A 17405-nucleotide genomic window follows, 5' to 3' on the forward strand; every position below is an offset into this window, starting at 1 on the left:
AAAAAAATGGGTAAAACCACAAAAGGGTAAAAACCAAAACCGGGTTAAACCAGAACCACAAAAGGGTAAAAAATGGGTAAAAGCAGAACGGGGTCAAACCAGAGCCGGGTTCCAGGGGCCGTTCGTGGCTCTGTCGTTTGCACCGAACCCGCCAGGGGGCGCCTCGCAGCGCATGCGCACAGCGCCGGCGGAAGCGGCGGGACCGGCAGCGCTGGCGGCGGAGCAGCAGCAGCAGCAGCAGCACCGGGGGAGCGGCGGCGGCGCCCGGGTGGGGCTGTGCCTGCTGTGCGGGCTGCCCGCGGCCGGCAAGTCCACCCTGGGCCGCGCCCTGAGCCGCCGGCTGCCGCAGCGGCCCGGCTGGGCCTGCGCGCTACTCGCCTACGACGAGCTCATCCCGCCCGAGGCCTTCCGCACCAGCCCGTCCCCATTGGTCAGTGCGGCTGCGCTCATTGGCCGGGGCGGGTGCGCCGGCGTTGCGTCATCGCGTGCGACCGCGGTTGCCAGGCAACGGGACGCGGCCGGACCCGGGGCCGCGTCCCCTCATGTCGGGCCCGGGGCCGGGAGCGCTCAGCGGCGGCGATGCGGGCCGTGATCTGTCGCCTTCCTCTCTCCATAGCTGCCCGGCTGGAAGCAGAGCCGCCGCGAGCTGCTGCAGTGCCTGGAGGGGCTCCTGCGGGCGCTGCTCACCGGGGCGCCGCTGCCCGGCCCCGCGCAGCCGGGCTGGCCGCGCTTCCTGGGCTGCTGCCGCCGGGAGGGGCTGCTGCCCGCCGCCCGCGGCGACGCCGGAGCCGCCTCCCGGCCGCTCGTCCTCCTGCTGGATGACAACTTCTATTACCAGAGCATGCGCTACGAGGTGTACCAGCTGGCCCGCAAATGTAATTATTCCCTGATCTTCCGCGTGAGGATGTTTGTAGGAAATTCGGCGCGCTCCTTCTTTCAAGTGCTCTCCCGGAGCCTGGGTTATTCTGATTGCTGGGTGCCTGTTATAGAGTAGCAATCAATGTAACTTTGTTACTGCCGTATTATAAATAGGTAGATCGTGTAAAGCCCTTCCTAGAGCAGCCTTAAAGCCACTTCCAGTACGTAAGGAGGTTCCAAGAATGCTGGAGCGGGACTTTGGACAAGGGCATGGAATGACAGAGCAGGGGAAATGGCTTCCCAGTGACAGAGGGCAGGAATAGATGGGATTTGGGGAAGAAATTCTTCCCTGGGAGGGTGGGCAGGCCCTGGCACAGGGTGTCCAGAGCAGCTGTGGCTGCCCCTGGATCCTTGGCAGTGCCCAAGGCCAGGTTGGACAGGGCTTGGAGCTGCCTGGGACAGTGGAAGGTGTCTCTGCCTGTGGTAGGGATGAATGAGGTGACTTACCATTCCATGGTTCTGTGGTTTGATCTCAGACATTTCCTGTGCAGCCTTGAGGTAAAATTCTGTTCCTTGTCCAAATTTGTGTTTATGTCAGGCTCAGAAGCAGAGCAGAGGCTCCTCATTCATGTAGAGCCTTTCTCCTGCATGCTGCTCTCAGAAATTGTTACTTGAACTGTTTAAAGATCAAATTGTCTGGTTCTGTTCTTTTTAGATTCCTTGGGCTTCTGCCAGTTATTTTTAGAGTGTCCAGTGGAATGCTGCCTGCAGAGGAACCGCCTCAGAAGTGATCCTGTGCCTGAGCAGACCATACAATTAATGGCAAGGAAAATAGAAATGCCAGATCCCAGGAAAAACACCTGGGAGCAGCACAGCCTCATTCTGAGCAGTTCTGATGGCGTCTCAGAGGATGAGTATGTCACTGATTGATCCCAGAGTTTTCCCTAAGTGCTTTTTTCAGTGGTAGAAGCTTTTTATTGTATCTACACAAGGTGTAAAAAGTATTTTCAGGGGTGATTTTTGGCAGTTACACAGAATCCAGGCTTGGTGGGAGTTCACAGCATCATACTCTGCAGTGTTAACCTCAAAACTCACAGCATTCCTGCCCTCTCACTGAAACTCTGTGCAAGTTGTCTGAAATGCTAAGGCTGGAAATAATTTGAGTTGTAATTGTTTTTCATTTCAGATTATTTCACTGATTGCCTTAAAAATTTACCTGGAATCATGCTTTTCTTTTTTTCTTTTTCCTGTGGCATCATTAGAAAAGAAGTGTATCTGTGTGATTGCCATGGTTTACTCTGTTTGTTTTCTTAGTGAGCAGATCATGAACTTGCTGGCCACAGCTTTGGAAAATCCAGAGAGGCCAAATGAGGAAGACACAGATCAGAAGGTAGCACTGCTGGGCTTGAGGACACAGCTTTGGAATTGTTCCCTGGGAGGGTGGGAGGCCCTGGCACAGGTGCCCAGAGCAGCTGTGGCTGCCCCTGGATCTCTGGAAGTGCCCAAGGCCAGGTTGGACATTGGGGCTGGGAGCATCCTGGGACAATGGAAGGTGTTCCTCCTTTAAGGTCCCTTCCAACCCCAACCATTCTGTGACTTTGGACAAATCCTTAAAAACCTGGCTACTCCAACAAACAGAAGCAATTTTCATGTACAAATTCAATTTGATCTAAAAGTTGCTTTAATCTGATGAAGGTTAATAATAAGTTTTTGTTTTGCATAGTCTAAACTCTGTGCTAGGACTTGAACACTAATTTAGGCCAGGTTGGACACTGGGGCTTGGAGCAGCCTGGGACACTGGTGCCAGCCTGAGGTGCTGCTAACGTGTTGTTCTCAAATAGCACTTTAAAAGTCAGGTAAATTCAAAGTGTTTGCTTGTTTTCTTCCTTGCTGGTGGCCCTGGCCAGGAGGCAGCTCGAGCCATCTGTGCAGCCAGTGCTGTCCATCAGGCTGACCAGGCATGCAGGAGAGCCATCTCTGAGGCCATGCAGGATGCCAAAGGTACCTCATCTGCCCATGCCCCCTATCCCAGCTCCAACTGGCAATGGGAAACAGCCCCTGCAATTCCCTTGGGATAAACTGTTCATGATCCTATCCCAGCAGGTGTGCCTGAGGCAACACCTTCACAGCTCTGGTCAGGGTTGTTTGTAGAAGTTTGTAGGTTTAAAAACCAGAATCATATTTATTAAGTGTACTAATTACAGCTTTAATAAACCCATTTGGTAGAGAGCAGCATTTTAGAGGATTTTAGTACTGTCTTGGGACACGTGTCAATAAGGACAGGGGCTTTGCAGCCTGCACTGGTTTGCTCCTAAGATTTATATGAGGAGCAGCTCAGTGTCCTTAACTGCAAAGCTCAGCTCTGTGCCTGGTTCAGGCTTATCCCTGTGACAGGGACAGGAAGGAATGGCTGGAGCTGGGCCAGGGGGCTTTAGGTTGGATTTAGGCAAAGGTTCCTCCCCAGAGGTGCTGGCACTGCCCAGGCTACCCAGGGAATGAGCACAGCCCTGAGGCTGCCAGAGCTCCAGGAGTTTGGGCAGCACTGCCAGGGTGGGGTTGTTGGGGTGTCTGTGCAGGGACAGGAGCTGCACTGGATGATCCTGTGGGTCCCTTCCAGCTCAGGGTATTCTGTGGTTCTGTGATTTTTTTCTGTAAGCATGAAGTTAAAAGTTCAGCTTCAATGTTCTTTTAGGTAAAAACATTCTCCCGAGTGAGATGAAGAGCCTGGCAGAAGAACTCAACAAACTGAAAGCAGAATTTTTGGAAGACTTGAGGCAAGGAAAGACTTTGAAAACCCAATATTCTGACCCTGCTACAAGTGTTATTTCTTCATTCCAACGTGAGGCAACCAAGGTAGTAAATAAATATATTTTAAAATAATGATATAGAGAATGTTGGGTGTTTAGGAGTCCCAAGTGTTTCTGAGCACTGCTGCTGAGAGATCTGAGGTGCAGATCCCTTCTCTGGAGCCCCTGTGCCTCCACTCCCCATGACATGGAAGAGAAACACTTTAATCAAGTCTAACCAAGCTGTTCTTGGCTGTGGAGATCAAGCCAAGAGCAAACCATCCCAAGATTTAAGTTTCACAGCATCAGAAAAAATTAACCCAGAAGGAGCACTTGGGAAATCACCAGCTCCATCCCTGGAAGGATATGCAATTAAGAATTGACATGGGACCTAATTAGAAAGTGTTATTTTATTCATATCTTACAAAAGCAATGCTTCACAACATGAACTACACGAGATAGAGTTATTTCAGAATAAACCTTGTCGTCTCAGAAACGTTCACTAACATTAAAATTTATTTTACAACTCTAACAGCTTTCATTTTTGCATAAAATCTGCTCTTTACACTGAAATACATATTATTAACAAAGTAGGTACTTAGAAGCACATACACAAAGATTGCTCAATGAAAGAGATGCTTTAGCAGGAGAGAGATTTCCTGCAGCAAAACATCATTTGCTGTAGATTTTCAAAGAAGCTTGAAATTAGTAGAGAACTTGCCAGTGAAGACTTCTAAATTACATTCCCTTTGTCAAAAAGAAACAAAAAGCAAACCCCCAAAACATTCTGGAACAAAACAAACAGTAACAGATTATTTGGCTGGCAAACACTTCTGGAAAGTGTCCCAGCACTGAGTTTTATTATTAAAAAGCCAATCAACATTTTATGTCTAAATCCTCTTCATCTAAACATGTGTCTGTGAAAAAACCAAATATTTTTCCTATTGCCTCCTTCACAGCTGAATATTAACTGAGATAATGAAGATGTTCAAATATTCAAATGTTCATTGGAATATTCAGTCTCAAAACAGTAAGTGTGTATTAAGAGTGCTATAAATAGTGCACGTTAGAAATGTCCACAAAGCTATAAAATAATCTGTGACAATAAAAACAAAACCCCCACAAAGTTCATGTTTTGCAACTACAGAACTTAACAGAACTGAGCTATGGAAAAATTCCGTCTCCTCTCCAAACCTCCATTAATAACAGTTAAAATGCTAATCACCTTATAATGTGAGGATTTGGGTTTTCAAAAAAACCACCAAGAGTGCAGAGTAGCACATGGAGGACTCAATATGAAAAGTTCTTTTAACAAAGGACTCAATCCCAGAATCCTGGACAAGTCTCCCTCACTGACTCTGGGTAAGGCCTGCTTGTGTAAGGGATTACACTTGGAAAGAATTTGCCAGTACCAGCTCTGGTCTCTAAATTACAGTTAATAGTATGTGTAAATTATGAAAAATAGGAAAATACACCTTCTAAAGCTCCTCAGCTGACAGGAGGGGACAGTGATGTCAGGGCAGTGTTTGGCACAACAGAACACACAGTGTGATCATGGAACTGGAACAGTCCTGGGAAGGACACAGGGATCTACCCCAGCACCAAAGCTGCTGCTGCTGCCCTGTAATGATGAGTTTCCCAAGGAAACACAGAAAAGAGTTTTTTCATTCCTCAACAGTTCAGAGATGTCCCAACTAATCTTTCCCTTAGTCACTCCAGAGCAGAACCAATGGTGTCCAGGCAGCAGCAGGAAAATCCTTCCAAACAATGATTTGCAAGGCTTGGGGATAGATTTTTTTCACTCTGAGTTCTGTTGTTAAGAACATACATTCCCCACAATGGGATCCCCTCCTAAACAAGGGCCCCTTTTCCATGAGATCCTGCAGGCTTCCTCCTGCTCCCAACTCCTCCATTAGTGACCTGTCCTGAGTTCTGCCCAAGGCCATCGTGGTTCAGGAGTCATTTCTCTAAATCACCAAATGATGGGACAAAGAGAAGCCTTTAACAATGTGAACACTGCCAACAGCAGCCTCAGAGCTCAGAAACCACATCTGTGCCCGTGGAAATGACTCCTTCTGCAAAACCAGCAGGGGAAAATCCACAAGCCAAGGAGCAATTGGCTGCTTTGATCACTCAGTACTGAAAGGTGCTCCCTGGAGCACCAGCATGCCACAAGTTTCCTTGGGAATGCCAGAGCTTAGGAATAGGAGAGTGCATCATCTACCAAAAACGCAAGGAAAACCACTTCCATAAATTACTACTTGTAAAGTCTTGCAGTCTTCTCTTAACACTACATTTGAGCCAGATTTAAATTGTAGAATTGTTCAATGTGTGATCCAAAGAGAGCTACCATTTCTGCCCTCTTTGACTGGAAAAAATTTTGATTCCAAAACCTGTCCAGAAGCAGTAACTTCTAACTGGATTCCAGTTCAGTCAGCTTTTACTCCTTAAAATAAAGGATGTTTACACACACAGACTTGCAGTTTTACTTATAAAATAAATCTAAAAAGTATAAAGCAACAATGAATTTTTTTGGAATTACAGAGTGTCCTGATGAAAAATGCAAATTACATGCTGTCTTACAAATCCAGCAAAACAAATTCTGAACCAGGCCTGAAAACAAAACAATTTTTAGGGATGACAGTGTTATTGTTCATCATCACTACAGTGGAACCACTCCAGTGGAAGATTTCTAACCTCATTACTTCAAGGCTGCACAGCCAAGAAAGAACCCAGTTCCTCAAGCACAGAAATTCAACAGTAGGTCAGTCAGGCAGACAGAAACACGTCTGGTATCCAAATTTCTATTTAATTAAAGTCAAAATTACTTCTACAGCTCAAATTCTTACACAGGTGGTTTTCCTGCATTGATCTCACCCTGATCAATCCAAGTTTTTCCATTGGTTTCAGGAAGTTTTAGCATAAAAATATAAATTTGAATAAGCCAAATATTTCCTATTGAGATTCCAACCTCTGACTTGTGGAACATTAATAAATCTCCTTGCTGTTAACAAAACATGGTTGGCTGATAGAAAAAGGGGAATAGATAAGGGAAGCTTTAATTTGTCTCAAGTAGGACAAACCAAGGTAAAAGTGCATGTCTAAATATGGGAAAAGTAACAGTTCTTCTTTTATTTTTTTGATGTCTCAAATTCCTATCTAGCACATAAAGTTATTATTCATTTTAATTAGATGTTTTAATCAGTTTTATGTTAAAGTGCCTGTCCTTTAGCCTGAGGACTTCTAAAGATGAGTGTACACTATGAAACAAAATAAACAACTTCAGTTATCATTTGCCATCCACAATTCCTAAAAACAACTTCAGTGTAGTCAGTCAGTTTTCCTTTGCATCCTACATGGAGCCCAGAAAAAGCCAGAGGTCCTTCCCCTTATTCCCAGCACACCCAAAGGACATCAAACCTGGGAGAGGGGACAAACCAGGCCTCCAAGTCAGCTAAAATTTACAATAAACTGGATTACACAACTCTCAAAAATACAGGCAACCTCTCAGTTGTAGCCTGGCCCAACATAAAACTGAACAAAGAAGTTTGATTTGTAAACTTGTTTGTTTCTATCAGAACTTCTATCAGCAGGACAGAAGTTTAATTGTGCAAATTTTAAATATCTGTACAACTCAGTTTAAGGCAGTTAGAAATCTCACAGAATATATATTAGTTCTACAGGCTCTTCTTTATGTCTCTAAAAATTGCCTCCTCTGAAAAACAATGACATGGAAAATTTTGTAGAGTGTAGGTAAAATAAGGTATCTTTTTTGTTTCCATAACTCATGAATGACAGGCCTTTAGATCTTTCTTTTTCCTACCACAGTTTTATTCACAACAACCTGTTATCTTCTATTTTGTGCTAATAGTTAAATTAGTGTTTACTCCTAGCATGAAGAGTTTAGACTATGCAAAACAAAAACTTATTATTAACCTTCATCAGATTAAAGCAACTTTTAGATCAAATTGATTTTGTACATGAAAATTGCTTCTGTTTGTTTGAGTAGCCAGGTTTTTAAGGATTTGTCCAAAGTCAAAGAATGGTTGGGGTTGGAAAGGACCTTAAAGGAGGAACACCTTCCATTGTCACAGGCTGCTCCAAGCCTTGTCTAACCTGGCCTTGGGCACTGCCAGATCCAGGGGCAGCCACAGCTTCTCTGGGCACTTGTGCCAGGGCCTCCCACCCTCCCAGGGAACAATTCCTTCCCCATATCCCATCTAACCCTGCCCTCTGGCACCATCAAGCCATTCCTCCTTGTCCTGTGTCTACATGATGTGTCATTGCATTGACCTTTCATATTTTATGGATAATGTATCTTGTCTTGCCTAGTAAACAATCTGGGAATTACCTCCTATGGTTCAGGACACATGCTCTGCTTCTCCACTTGCAGAATGTTTATTGGGATTAAGTGCAAGCAACTTAAATTTAGCAACCACAGCATGTAAATGCATTCCAACCCTTACAGCACTCTTGGCTTTTTTTGAAAGGCTACATATAAAACAGCAACTGAATCTGATACAAAATTTCCCTGGCAAGTTTTACAAGAACTTGGAAATTAATTTGCCTCCTTTGTTGAACTGATTAATGTGAAGACTCCTTATGGGAATGTGCAAGCTTTCCATCAGCAAGTATGAAAAATAGACTGTAATATGTTAAAAAACTAAACAAAAGCATGTTCTCAGTCAATGTTGATTATGTTGGCCTCTTGCAAAGTGGCAAGCGAAGTCGTACTTGTTTTTACACTTACACCCACAAATGTTACACTGGAAAGGATTTTCAAATCCATGGCATCCCATGTGGATGGTGTAAAGGATATTGTCTGCAAAGTACATGTCACAGTGTGGGCAGTGGTGCAGGAGCTGAGGGTCCTGCACTGGCAGGGTCGGAGCTGGAGTACTCGGCTGGCTGTTGCTGATACTGGGAGTACTGGTGTGGGCACTGCGGTCACTGCTGGGCCCTGCCACGGGACTATAGTTCCTCTGATTGTGTGTGGGCCGGGAGTCAGGGCTGGTTGGAGAAGAATTCTGAGGAATATTTGCTGACACAGCTGAAACTACTGCAGGTGCAGCAGGCTGCTGTATCATGAAAGGCTTTTCGTCTTGACAGGAAACGACGTCAGGAGAGGCTGGATTTTGGTTTTCAGGTGGCAAACTGGACAACTGTCCTGCTAACGTGGAGAGCTGGTTCAAAGGATTATCCACCATGAGGTCCTGTGGATCTCTTGGCAAGCCCCCGCTCGGAGTGGTTTTTGCCATGCTCTCGTACGCCTCAGTCTGGATATTGGGGATCTCGTGGGTGAAATCATTAAGGTAGTCTGGTTTCTGCACCACCATGGAAGGCGGACTCAGATTAATTAATGCTCTTCTGCTGTAGCCCAAATTGCTGGTCTTCTTCTGCAGAACCCCCCACATCTTCTTGCTGCTCAGGGAAGACCTGGTGCCCTTGATGGGCACCATCTTGTGCTTGCGCCGGCGGTGGTGGGACAGGTTGCTGCGGTCGCTGCAGCGGAAGGAGCACAGCTCGCACTTGTAGGGCTTCTCCCCAGTGTGGGACCGCATGTGAGCCTCCAGGTGACGCTCGTAGGCCGAGGCAAAGGGACACAGGTGGCACCTGTGTGGCTTCTCCCCTGGAAAATCAGAACAGGTTAGCCCACAGCACCTCGGAGCGCCCGGAAAAGGCTTTGTGTGCAGCTCGTTGTGAGCCGCTCATCCAGCGTCAGTCATGCCAGCCTCGAGCTCAGCTGGGTATCCTGGGAGAGTGGAGAGCACTGGGGCAGCTCTGCCTCACCCAGGGATCATCAGCACACAGAAAAATCCTGAGTGGAATCAGGGCAACACACAAACCTGCCTGGGAACTGCAGCAACAACGCCAAGGACTGAGTGCAGTGATGTTTGTGTGGTGCCCAAGCTCTCCTTCACCCATGGAGTGCACAGGGGAACACAGCAATGTCTGTACCACCAAAATGTCACTGTTCTTCATGCTAACTCTGAGGGAAAGTCTCCTTCTGGGACCTTCCAAACATCCCTACTCCCAAACAGCCTGGAACTACCACCTGAATAACCCACACACACAGCAGCCACTCAAGGACTGAGCTTTGAAAAAGGAGCCTGTGGCTAAAGAGTTGTAACAGAATACAAAAGCCAGGTATTCCCTGGAGAGCTGGGTGCTCTTCCAGCTGGGAGATGGGATGATGATCAGGGAGACCATCATCTCCTTTGCACATGCAGAACTTTGTTCTTCTATCAAATGAAATTTATAGATACAAAGTTTTCTGAGTATTTTTAAAAAGTTAATGTGAGTAACAGAATAACAGGCCAGCCAACACTTTTTTAAGGCAGCACTTTAGGACTTCTGATTTTCCATTGGTAGACTGATCTAGGAATTACAGATCCAGGTCTGCAATGTCAGAAGTGCCTAAAGGATCTGATGTGTGTTCAGGTGCTGAAATGAAAGATCATCTTACTCCTCCTATCTTGAGTGCCAGTTTAATTTCCAAATCCCGGTCATGTGACTGATGAACACTCCACAGTTTGGAATCACAGTCTGGGATACCAAATAGATTTCTTTTATTCCCCCTACATCACTGGCTCTCTAAGATTAAAAAAATCAATTTTTGTGCTACCTCTAAGTACCTTCTTTTCACCAAGTAAAACCATGATTTCTCCATGAGCATCTCTCTGCACTCATATATATACACACAAGGATGGGTAAAGATCTGGAGACTTGATAAAATGGTATGAGAAGATTGGCAAATTCTGTGTGAATGCAGGGAGTTAGTCAATCTGATTTCATTCTAAACTAGTTCCACAGAGATCAAAGTTTTGCATCCCAGGTAGCACAATACAGCTGGTGAACTACACATTATCTACTCTCAGACTCAGCATGAAGCCAATCCTGCAGTAGGCTGCACTTAATAATAATAATAATAATGGTTGCATGATCATGCCTGGGTCACAATTCCTTTGGCAGATGTCCAGGATGCTGTAGCTGTTTATTTACACTGCTCTGAGGCTATGAGTCAGCTGCCACTTCCCTACTTTACTGCTGACTCATCTGATCCTTCACAGCACAAGAACCCATCTCCTGGCCCTCTGCCAGCCCTCCAAAACAAACAACACTCAGGCCTTGGATCTTCTTCCCTTGAGTGAAAAAACAAACCAAACCAAACTAGGAAAACCAAACCAAAATTACTATTTTCTTGTTCTGGAAGACACAAGAGAAGAATTTACCAGGTCCTTCAGAATCTGAAGCTCAGAACTCTCTGATTTCTGGCTGGTTGCCATTTCCTACCCCATCATGCCCTGCTGAAAGAAGCCAACACTGCAGGGGCAGTGCAAGGAGCCCCACCTTTCCCAAAGGTGAGAAAGTTAATGAGTTTTAAAAAGTTAATGTGACTAAATAATAACAGGCCAGCCAACACTTTTGTAAGGCAGTACTTTAAGACTTCTGATTTTCCCTTGATAGATTGATCTTCTAGGAGTTACAGATCCAGGTTTGCATGTCCTAAAGGATCTGAAGTGTGTTCAGGAGCTGAAATCAAAAACCATCTTACACTTCCTACCTCGAGTGCCAGCTCAATTTCTAAATCCCTGTCATGTGACTGATGAGCATGATGAATTTGCCAACTGCTGACTCGGAAATCCCAATGCTGAGTAGATCCCCCAAGGCCTCCCAGGCAGGCAGAGAGAAGATCCCATACCTGTGTGAATCCTGATGTGCTCGATGAGCCGTGCTGTTCCTTTGCTGGCATAGTTACAGTATCGACACTTTAACTTCCCATCAAAAGTCCTTTCAAACCCATCCACCAACATTCCTGAGTTTTCATCCAGTGAAACTTCAACAGAAGGATGATCCAGACCATTCTGATCTCCTTCTGTCCCAGCTGTGAACAATGCAACACAGATTTTAATGAACAATCCGAGGGATGCCATCTGTCACACTGTGAGCAAATGCCAAATAGCTTTTGCTTCTCTCTGCCCTTGGTCTTGAAATACAGAGAATTGTAAAAACATGCCCTGATTAAAACAAAGGTACATACACATCCTTTGTGACATGAAAGTGACTATCAGAAATGCTTCCATATAGCTGCAGCATTACCTGGACTGTGAACACTGAAGTCACTCTCAAAAAAATCAAATTTGTGTTACTAGAATCAGCTCACCTCCCTGGAGAGTCTCTACCTCCTTGTCACCAGTAACTGATCCAGAAATCATATTGACATGGTGAGTCTGCTGGGTCAGATATTCCTGAAAATCTTTCACAAAATCCAACGGTTCTGCCTTCTTTTCCCCCATATTGACTCTTTCATTTACAACCTCTCGTGCCTAGAAGGGAAAATGTTTTCAGAACACAAGTGTCATTGAGTTTAGCTGCATTCATAGTAACAAGTTCAGGTTTTGGGTTGGATTTTAAGTGAAGAATTACTGTTATCACACAGTTTGAGTGTCGTGGTTTAACAAAGTCTGGTTTTCAGTTGAGGGGGTGGTTCCCTGAGGGGACCTGGTGGAGCCAATGAGCTGCCTAGTTTGAAGAGCCAATCAGCTGGATAGATTTGAAGATTGACATGCAGTTAACCAATCAGCAGGCCAGTTTGGAAGAGTGACACCCATTTAAACCACTTAGAAGAGCTGAATACGCCTCTATGAGAACACATTTAAGGATGGGCTAAGCCATAAAGGGGTCACTGGCTGGGCCAGGCCTGGCTGGGCTGGGCTCTCATGGCCAGGCCTGGCCTGGCTGGGCTGGGCTCTCATGGCTACACCAGGCCTGGCCTGGCTGGGCTCTGGTGGCTGGGTTGGCTCACTGCTGGGCAATCGTGCGGCCAGGAGCGTGCAGCTGGAGCCAGTACGGCTGGGGCCATCTCAGCATGCCTTGCAATGAGCTTTGTTTGCTTAGCTGCTTTTAGGCAGCCATGCTGCTGCTTTTGTGCTGCTGCTTAGCTGCTTTTAGGCAGCAGCACAAAAGCAGCAGCAGTTTTGTTTCTTTTCCTGACACCCCACATGAAGGAAAGGCACAGGGGTGGCTCCAGCAGGGGGCCATTCCTCAGTGGTGGAGGCTGGGCAAGAGCAACCTTTCAATGCTGCAGGACTCCATAAAAACTGCTTCCACTGATAAAGCTTGAGAAAAACTGAACATACTAATTCTCTCCCAAGTCAGGAAAAGGAAAGGGTGAAGACACATACAGAAAACAACATGGACTCTGAGGGCAGTAAAGAAGGAGTCAAATTCTAGATGGGAGAGGATAGAGGACATGCCTTAGTCTTGGGCTAAAATTCTTTTGTGAGGCTGTGGTGAGGATGTATTTTGATAAATCAGACTTTGCTTTTTCCCTGTAGTTCATGAAGTGCATGGGGGGGGATGCAGCATTCACCTGCAGCCCCTGAGAGAAGGACAATCATGCTGGAGCATGTGGATGCTGAAAAGCTGTAATCCAACAAGAAGCTTGAACAGAGAGATGAGAAACTTTGCCCCAGGGATAGAAGAAGAAAAACCTCTGATCCCAGAGATAAAAGGGAATTTTTGTTTTTATGCTAGAACAGCTCATCCTTAAAATAGTGCCCCATAAGTTACCATGGCCCATGAAAGCAGCTTTGGGAAAGCTGTAACTCATGGGAGGGACTTTCACACTGCAAACAGATTTTCCTTTCCTGGCAGCTGATTTGCTGCTGACATTGAAGCCACAAGAGAACTGCTTCTTGTGGAGAAGTCTCCATGGCATGGCAAGAGAGACTCCACTCCCTAGGTGGACTGAAGAAAGATTATTTTAGAGGTGGCAATCTGAGTGAAAGTTCCAGGTTTTGTCTCTTTACATTGTCTGTGGGAAAGAAAAGACGGTGTGGGAAGAGAAGGGTTGTTCTGATTTTATAATTTTTTATTTTAATTCTGTTAATAAAGTTTTCTTTATACCATTTAAAGTTTTGAGCCTGGTTTGTACTCCAACTCTTTATCCATATCTCACAGCAGGAAATGAATAAATAAATAATTTTTAGTGGGTGCATGGACAGCATTATACCCACTACACTGAGTCAAAGAACAAACTGGCAATCATAAGAATATTGATTTTTGAATTTTTAACTCATTAAAGATCACCAAATACAATTTATGGGGAAATCACTTTCAGCAACAGCTTAAATGACATAATAATAAAATAGTAAATAAAATTTTAAAATAAAAAAACACATAGTAATAAAAATCAACCTGCCTTTTTAAAAAATAAAAATATTGGGTCATACCTGAATTTTAGTTCCCTGCTAAGTAGCAAACATGCTCCAAAATGTACCTCAACACGTCAGATAACAAGCACAGAGCACAGCTTTTCCACTTTTCCTAGAGGGAATAAAAAGGAAATGTAAGTCTATTACTCTTCCCAACCCCCACGAGTTAGAAGAAAGAAACCTGAAAAATATTTGTATTTGAAAGACAAGAATCTAACACTCTGCTGCTCTAAATTTTATTAAAACAATCACGCTTCCAGTAAAAGCTTTTCAAAGACTGCATCCTCTGCTTCCTGGATGTCACCTAAGGACACTTCTGACTCACTTCTGTTTTCCAATAAACACCTGGCTCCAAAAAACCCCAGATTTGGGTCAGTCAGTTATGGGAACTGCAATGTTGGGAAACAATAGAATGTTGGTGATTAGCAAAGCTGGAAAGAAGCCTTAGGCAAAGAACTGTTTCACAGTTCTGCCAAAATTTCACTTTCCTATCCTGAGTAAAAATCTTAATCCAGTCCATTATTTTGCACTGAAGTGATTTAAATATTCCCCAGAAATCAGTGGTCAGGCTTGTTTTGGGGAGGGTAAATAACAAACCTCTATAAAGTCCCAATTCACAATGAATTTGGGAAGACAGAGCTTGGGATACATTGGAAGGAGAACAACAAGTCTGTCACATTATTTCTGCAGATTATAATCAGAAATAATTTACAATGCTACCATTTCAGTAAGAATATTCCTTATTTTAATAGGTACTCAGGTGACCTACAGGAACTCAAGTTCTGAGTTCCAGACCACATTTAAATTTCTTCTCCTGTGTATCCAAACTTACAGATGTAAGTTATCCTTATCCTACTGACAGATGTTTTTTCATTTTTGGCATCCAGATGAGGATGCTCTTTGCCATCTTACCTGAGTGTGGTCAACTCACAGCATTGATTATCACCATTAAGTTAGTTTAGAACACAGTTTTATGTATCTATCTACCTACCTACCCTCTTCCAGGTGTCACCAGCCTCCTGTAGGCTTAAGTTAATTTGTGTTCCATTTGTTGGTGTCTCCTGCAATAAAAAAAAGAAATCAGGATATTAATTATAATATTAAAGATATCTCTAATATTGAAGCTTATTAAGAGAAAAACAGGACAATGTAACATAGAGTCCTGACCAGGCCAACATTCCATCAATTATAATAAGAAATAACAATTTAAAATTAAACCATTCAAAACATCAAAGGCTTGTGTTATCAGAGGAGAATCTGAGTGTGCCTTTGGGTAAGGCACTAAAACTTATTTCAGAGAATCACAGAATAGTTTGGGTTGGGAGGGACCTTAAATCCCATCCAGTGCCACCCTTCCCATGGCAGAGACACATTCCACTATCCCAGGTGGCTCCCAGCCCTCTCCAACCTGGCCTTGGGCACTGCCAGGGATCCAGGGGCAGCCACAGCTGCTCTGAGCACCCTATGCCAGGGCCTGCCCACCCTCACAGGGAGGAATTTCTTCCCAATATCCCATCTAACAGCTATTTCCCCTTGGTCCTGTCACTCCAGGCTCTTGTAAATAGTGTCTCTCCATCTTTCTTTTGTGTCCTTTCATGTACTGAAAGGCCACAATTAGGTCACCTCAAAGCATTCTCCACACCACGCTGAACAACCCCAGTTCTGTCAGCCTTACTTGATTTCACTGACTGCTTTTAATAAACATTTAATTTTGAAAGAAAATGACATAAAAATCTCATAAACAGGTTAGGGATGAACTGCATAAGACTTCCTTTCTCTACCTCACTGATTTATCATGAGAACACTAATCCTTTTCTTTACACCAGTGTAGGGAAGTCACCACAGTTTGAGCATGACCCAAAGCTCCCATCTGTGTGCTCAAACACTTCTGTGATTTTATGTGGCATTTTTAGAGCTACACAGCCAGCAGCTCTCCTTCTCAGGGGAGAATGACACACATCTGATCCTTGCTGTGTCACTCCTGCAAACCAGAAAATGCAATTCCAATTACCAGAAACTGAGCGGCCCAGCTCGTGTTTCACACAACAGGGATGGGCTGATCACACCAGGTGTTACCCGAGCTCTGCTGACACAACCACACCTCCTCCAGCTTCACACCACCAGCAGGTTACTCATTTTCTACCAGGCACAACTGCTGGACTGAACAGGGGTCACAGTACCAAGGTGAGCTAAGTTTGCTGTCAAAGAACAGCCAGGATAAAATATACTGCCTAAATAATGCTGCTAAAGAAAGTAGTTCATAGAGTACACTCAGCAGTTTCATACACACAGTCAGAAGTAATCCTGCAGTAATTATAAGAGCATAAAGTATCCATGAGAACATGTATGTAGTAAGAAAAGAAATTTATTGTGAGCATATGTATGCATCCCACCTTCTTCTAAGGAACCCCGGGGAAAAAGGGAGAGTGTTCTCTGTTCCATCTTTTCCATAGCAAATAAATGAAAGCAAGAAGGATTCCAAACTCCATCCAAGCCCTTCCCTGAAGGAGTTTGACCGTGGCAAGGGGAGTGAAGCACAGCGCCGGTGGCCACCGTGACCTGTCACCAACTCCAAACACCCCTGATCGATCCCGCTCCTCCTCCAGCCCAAGGGAGAGCGGGAAGGGACACGGCATGGGAAACCTCCCAGAAACCCGCGTGTTCCACTCCGGGCTCCTCGGGACAAGAGGGACGGAGCTTCTGGAGAGCATCCAGTGATGGGCAGCAAAGATGCTGAAGGGACTGGAGCATCTCCGTGCCCGGGAAAGGCTGAGGGAGCTGGGGCTGTTCAGCCTGGAGAGGAGCCCCAGCTGGGAGGGCCCTCAGCCCTGGGTGTCCCTGGGTGTCACAGGCTCTGCTCCGGGAGCCAGCAGTGGCACCAGAGCCACTGGTGCACAGCAAGTTCCACCTCAACGAGGAAGAACTTCTCTGCTGTGAGGGTGACAGCGCTAGAACAGGCTGCCCAGAGAGGGTGCGGAGTCTCCCTCAGGGCAGATACCCCAGAACCTGCGCCGTGTGTTCGGGGCTGGCCCCGCCTGAGCAGGGAGGTGGCACCGGATCGATTCCTTCCAACCTCACCCACTCTGTGATCCTGCGATTACAGGGACCCTGCAATTTCAGTAACTCTGTGATTTCTGCGAGTCTGTAATTTCTGTGATCCCTCTGATTTCTGTGTCCCTCAGCTCCACACCAAGGCAGCAGCCTCGGCGCTGCGCCGCTGACCCGGCCCCGCTCCCAGCGGGGCAGCGCGGCCCTCCCCAAGCGCTGCCCCCCGCCCGGCTCCATCACGGTACAGGGAGGCCCCGGAAGGAGAAGGAGGGAGGGAAAGGGAGAGGGAAAGAGACGGAAGGGCAGGAAAGAAGCGCGAAGGGGAAGATAGGCAGCACTCACCACCGCCGCCCCGCGCCGCTCCCGCCTCCCGCCGCCGCCATGTTTGTTGTGCCTCCCCCCGGCCCAGCCCGGCCCGGCCCGGCCCCGCCCACCGCAGTCTCGCGAGACCCGCGCGCGCCGGCGGGAGCGGAGGGGGGGCGTTGGCCCTGACGTC

General features: G+C 46.0%; 2 protein-coding genes across 4 annotated transcripts; one reads left to right on the forward strand and one right to left on the reverse strand.

The window, feature by feature from the left end:
• Nucleotides 1-48: 48 nt before the first annotated feature.
• Nucleotides 49-7428, forward strand: PSTK (phosphoseryl-tRNA kinase). The gene is made up of 6 exons (XM_030241327.2): nt 49-430; nt 617-875; nt 1574-1772; nt 2173-2248; nt 2766-2859; nt 3551-7428. The coding sequence occupies exons 1-6, from the start codon at nt 173-175 to the stop codon at nt 3736-3738; spliced, it is 1074 nt and encodes a 357-aa protein (XP_030097187.1). The 5' UTR covers nt 49-172; the 3' UTR covers nt 3739-7428.
• IKZF5 (IKAROS family zinc finger 5) lies at nt 4035-17340 on the reverse strand. Of its 3 annotated transcripts, none has more exons than XM_018910538.3 (6): nt 17252-17340; nt 14857-14922; nt 13880-13973; nt 11809-11971; nt 11347-11529; nt 4035-9273 (listed from the first exon to the last, which is right to left on the reverse strand). In XM_018910538.3, exons 4-6 carry the CDS (start codon nt 11939-11941, stop codon nt 8330-8332), a joined length of 1260 nt encoding a protein of 419 aa, XP_018766083.1. In that variant the 5' UTR covers nt 11942-11971; nt 13880-13973; nt 14857-14922; nt 17252-17340; the 3' UTR covers nt 4035-8329. The 3 variants fall into 3 exon arrangements, with proteins under 3 accessions (XP_018766083.1, XP_009085366.1, XP_050832346.1); XM_009087118.3 differs by having other exon boundaries at nt 14853-14922; XM_050976389.1 differs by lacking the exon at nt 17252-17340 and adding an exon at nt 15873-15992.
• Nucleotides 17341-17405: the final 65 nt, after the last annotated feature.

This window comes from Serinus canaria, chromosome 6 (genome assembly GCF_022539315.1).
Source record: "Serinus canaria isolate serCan28SL12 chromosome 6, serCan2020, whole genome shotgun sequence".
NCBI classification, from domain to species: Eukaryota; Metazoa; Chordata; class Aves; order Passeriformes; family Fringillidae; genus Serinus; species Serinus canaria.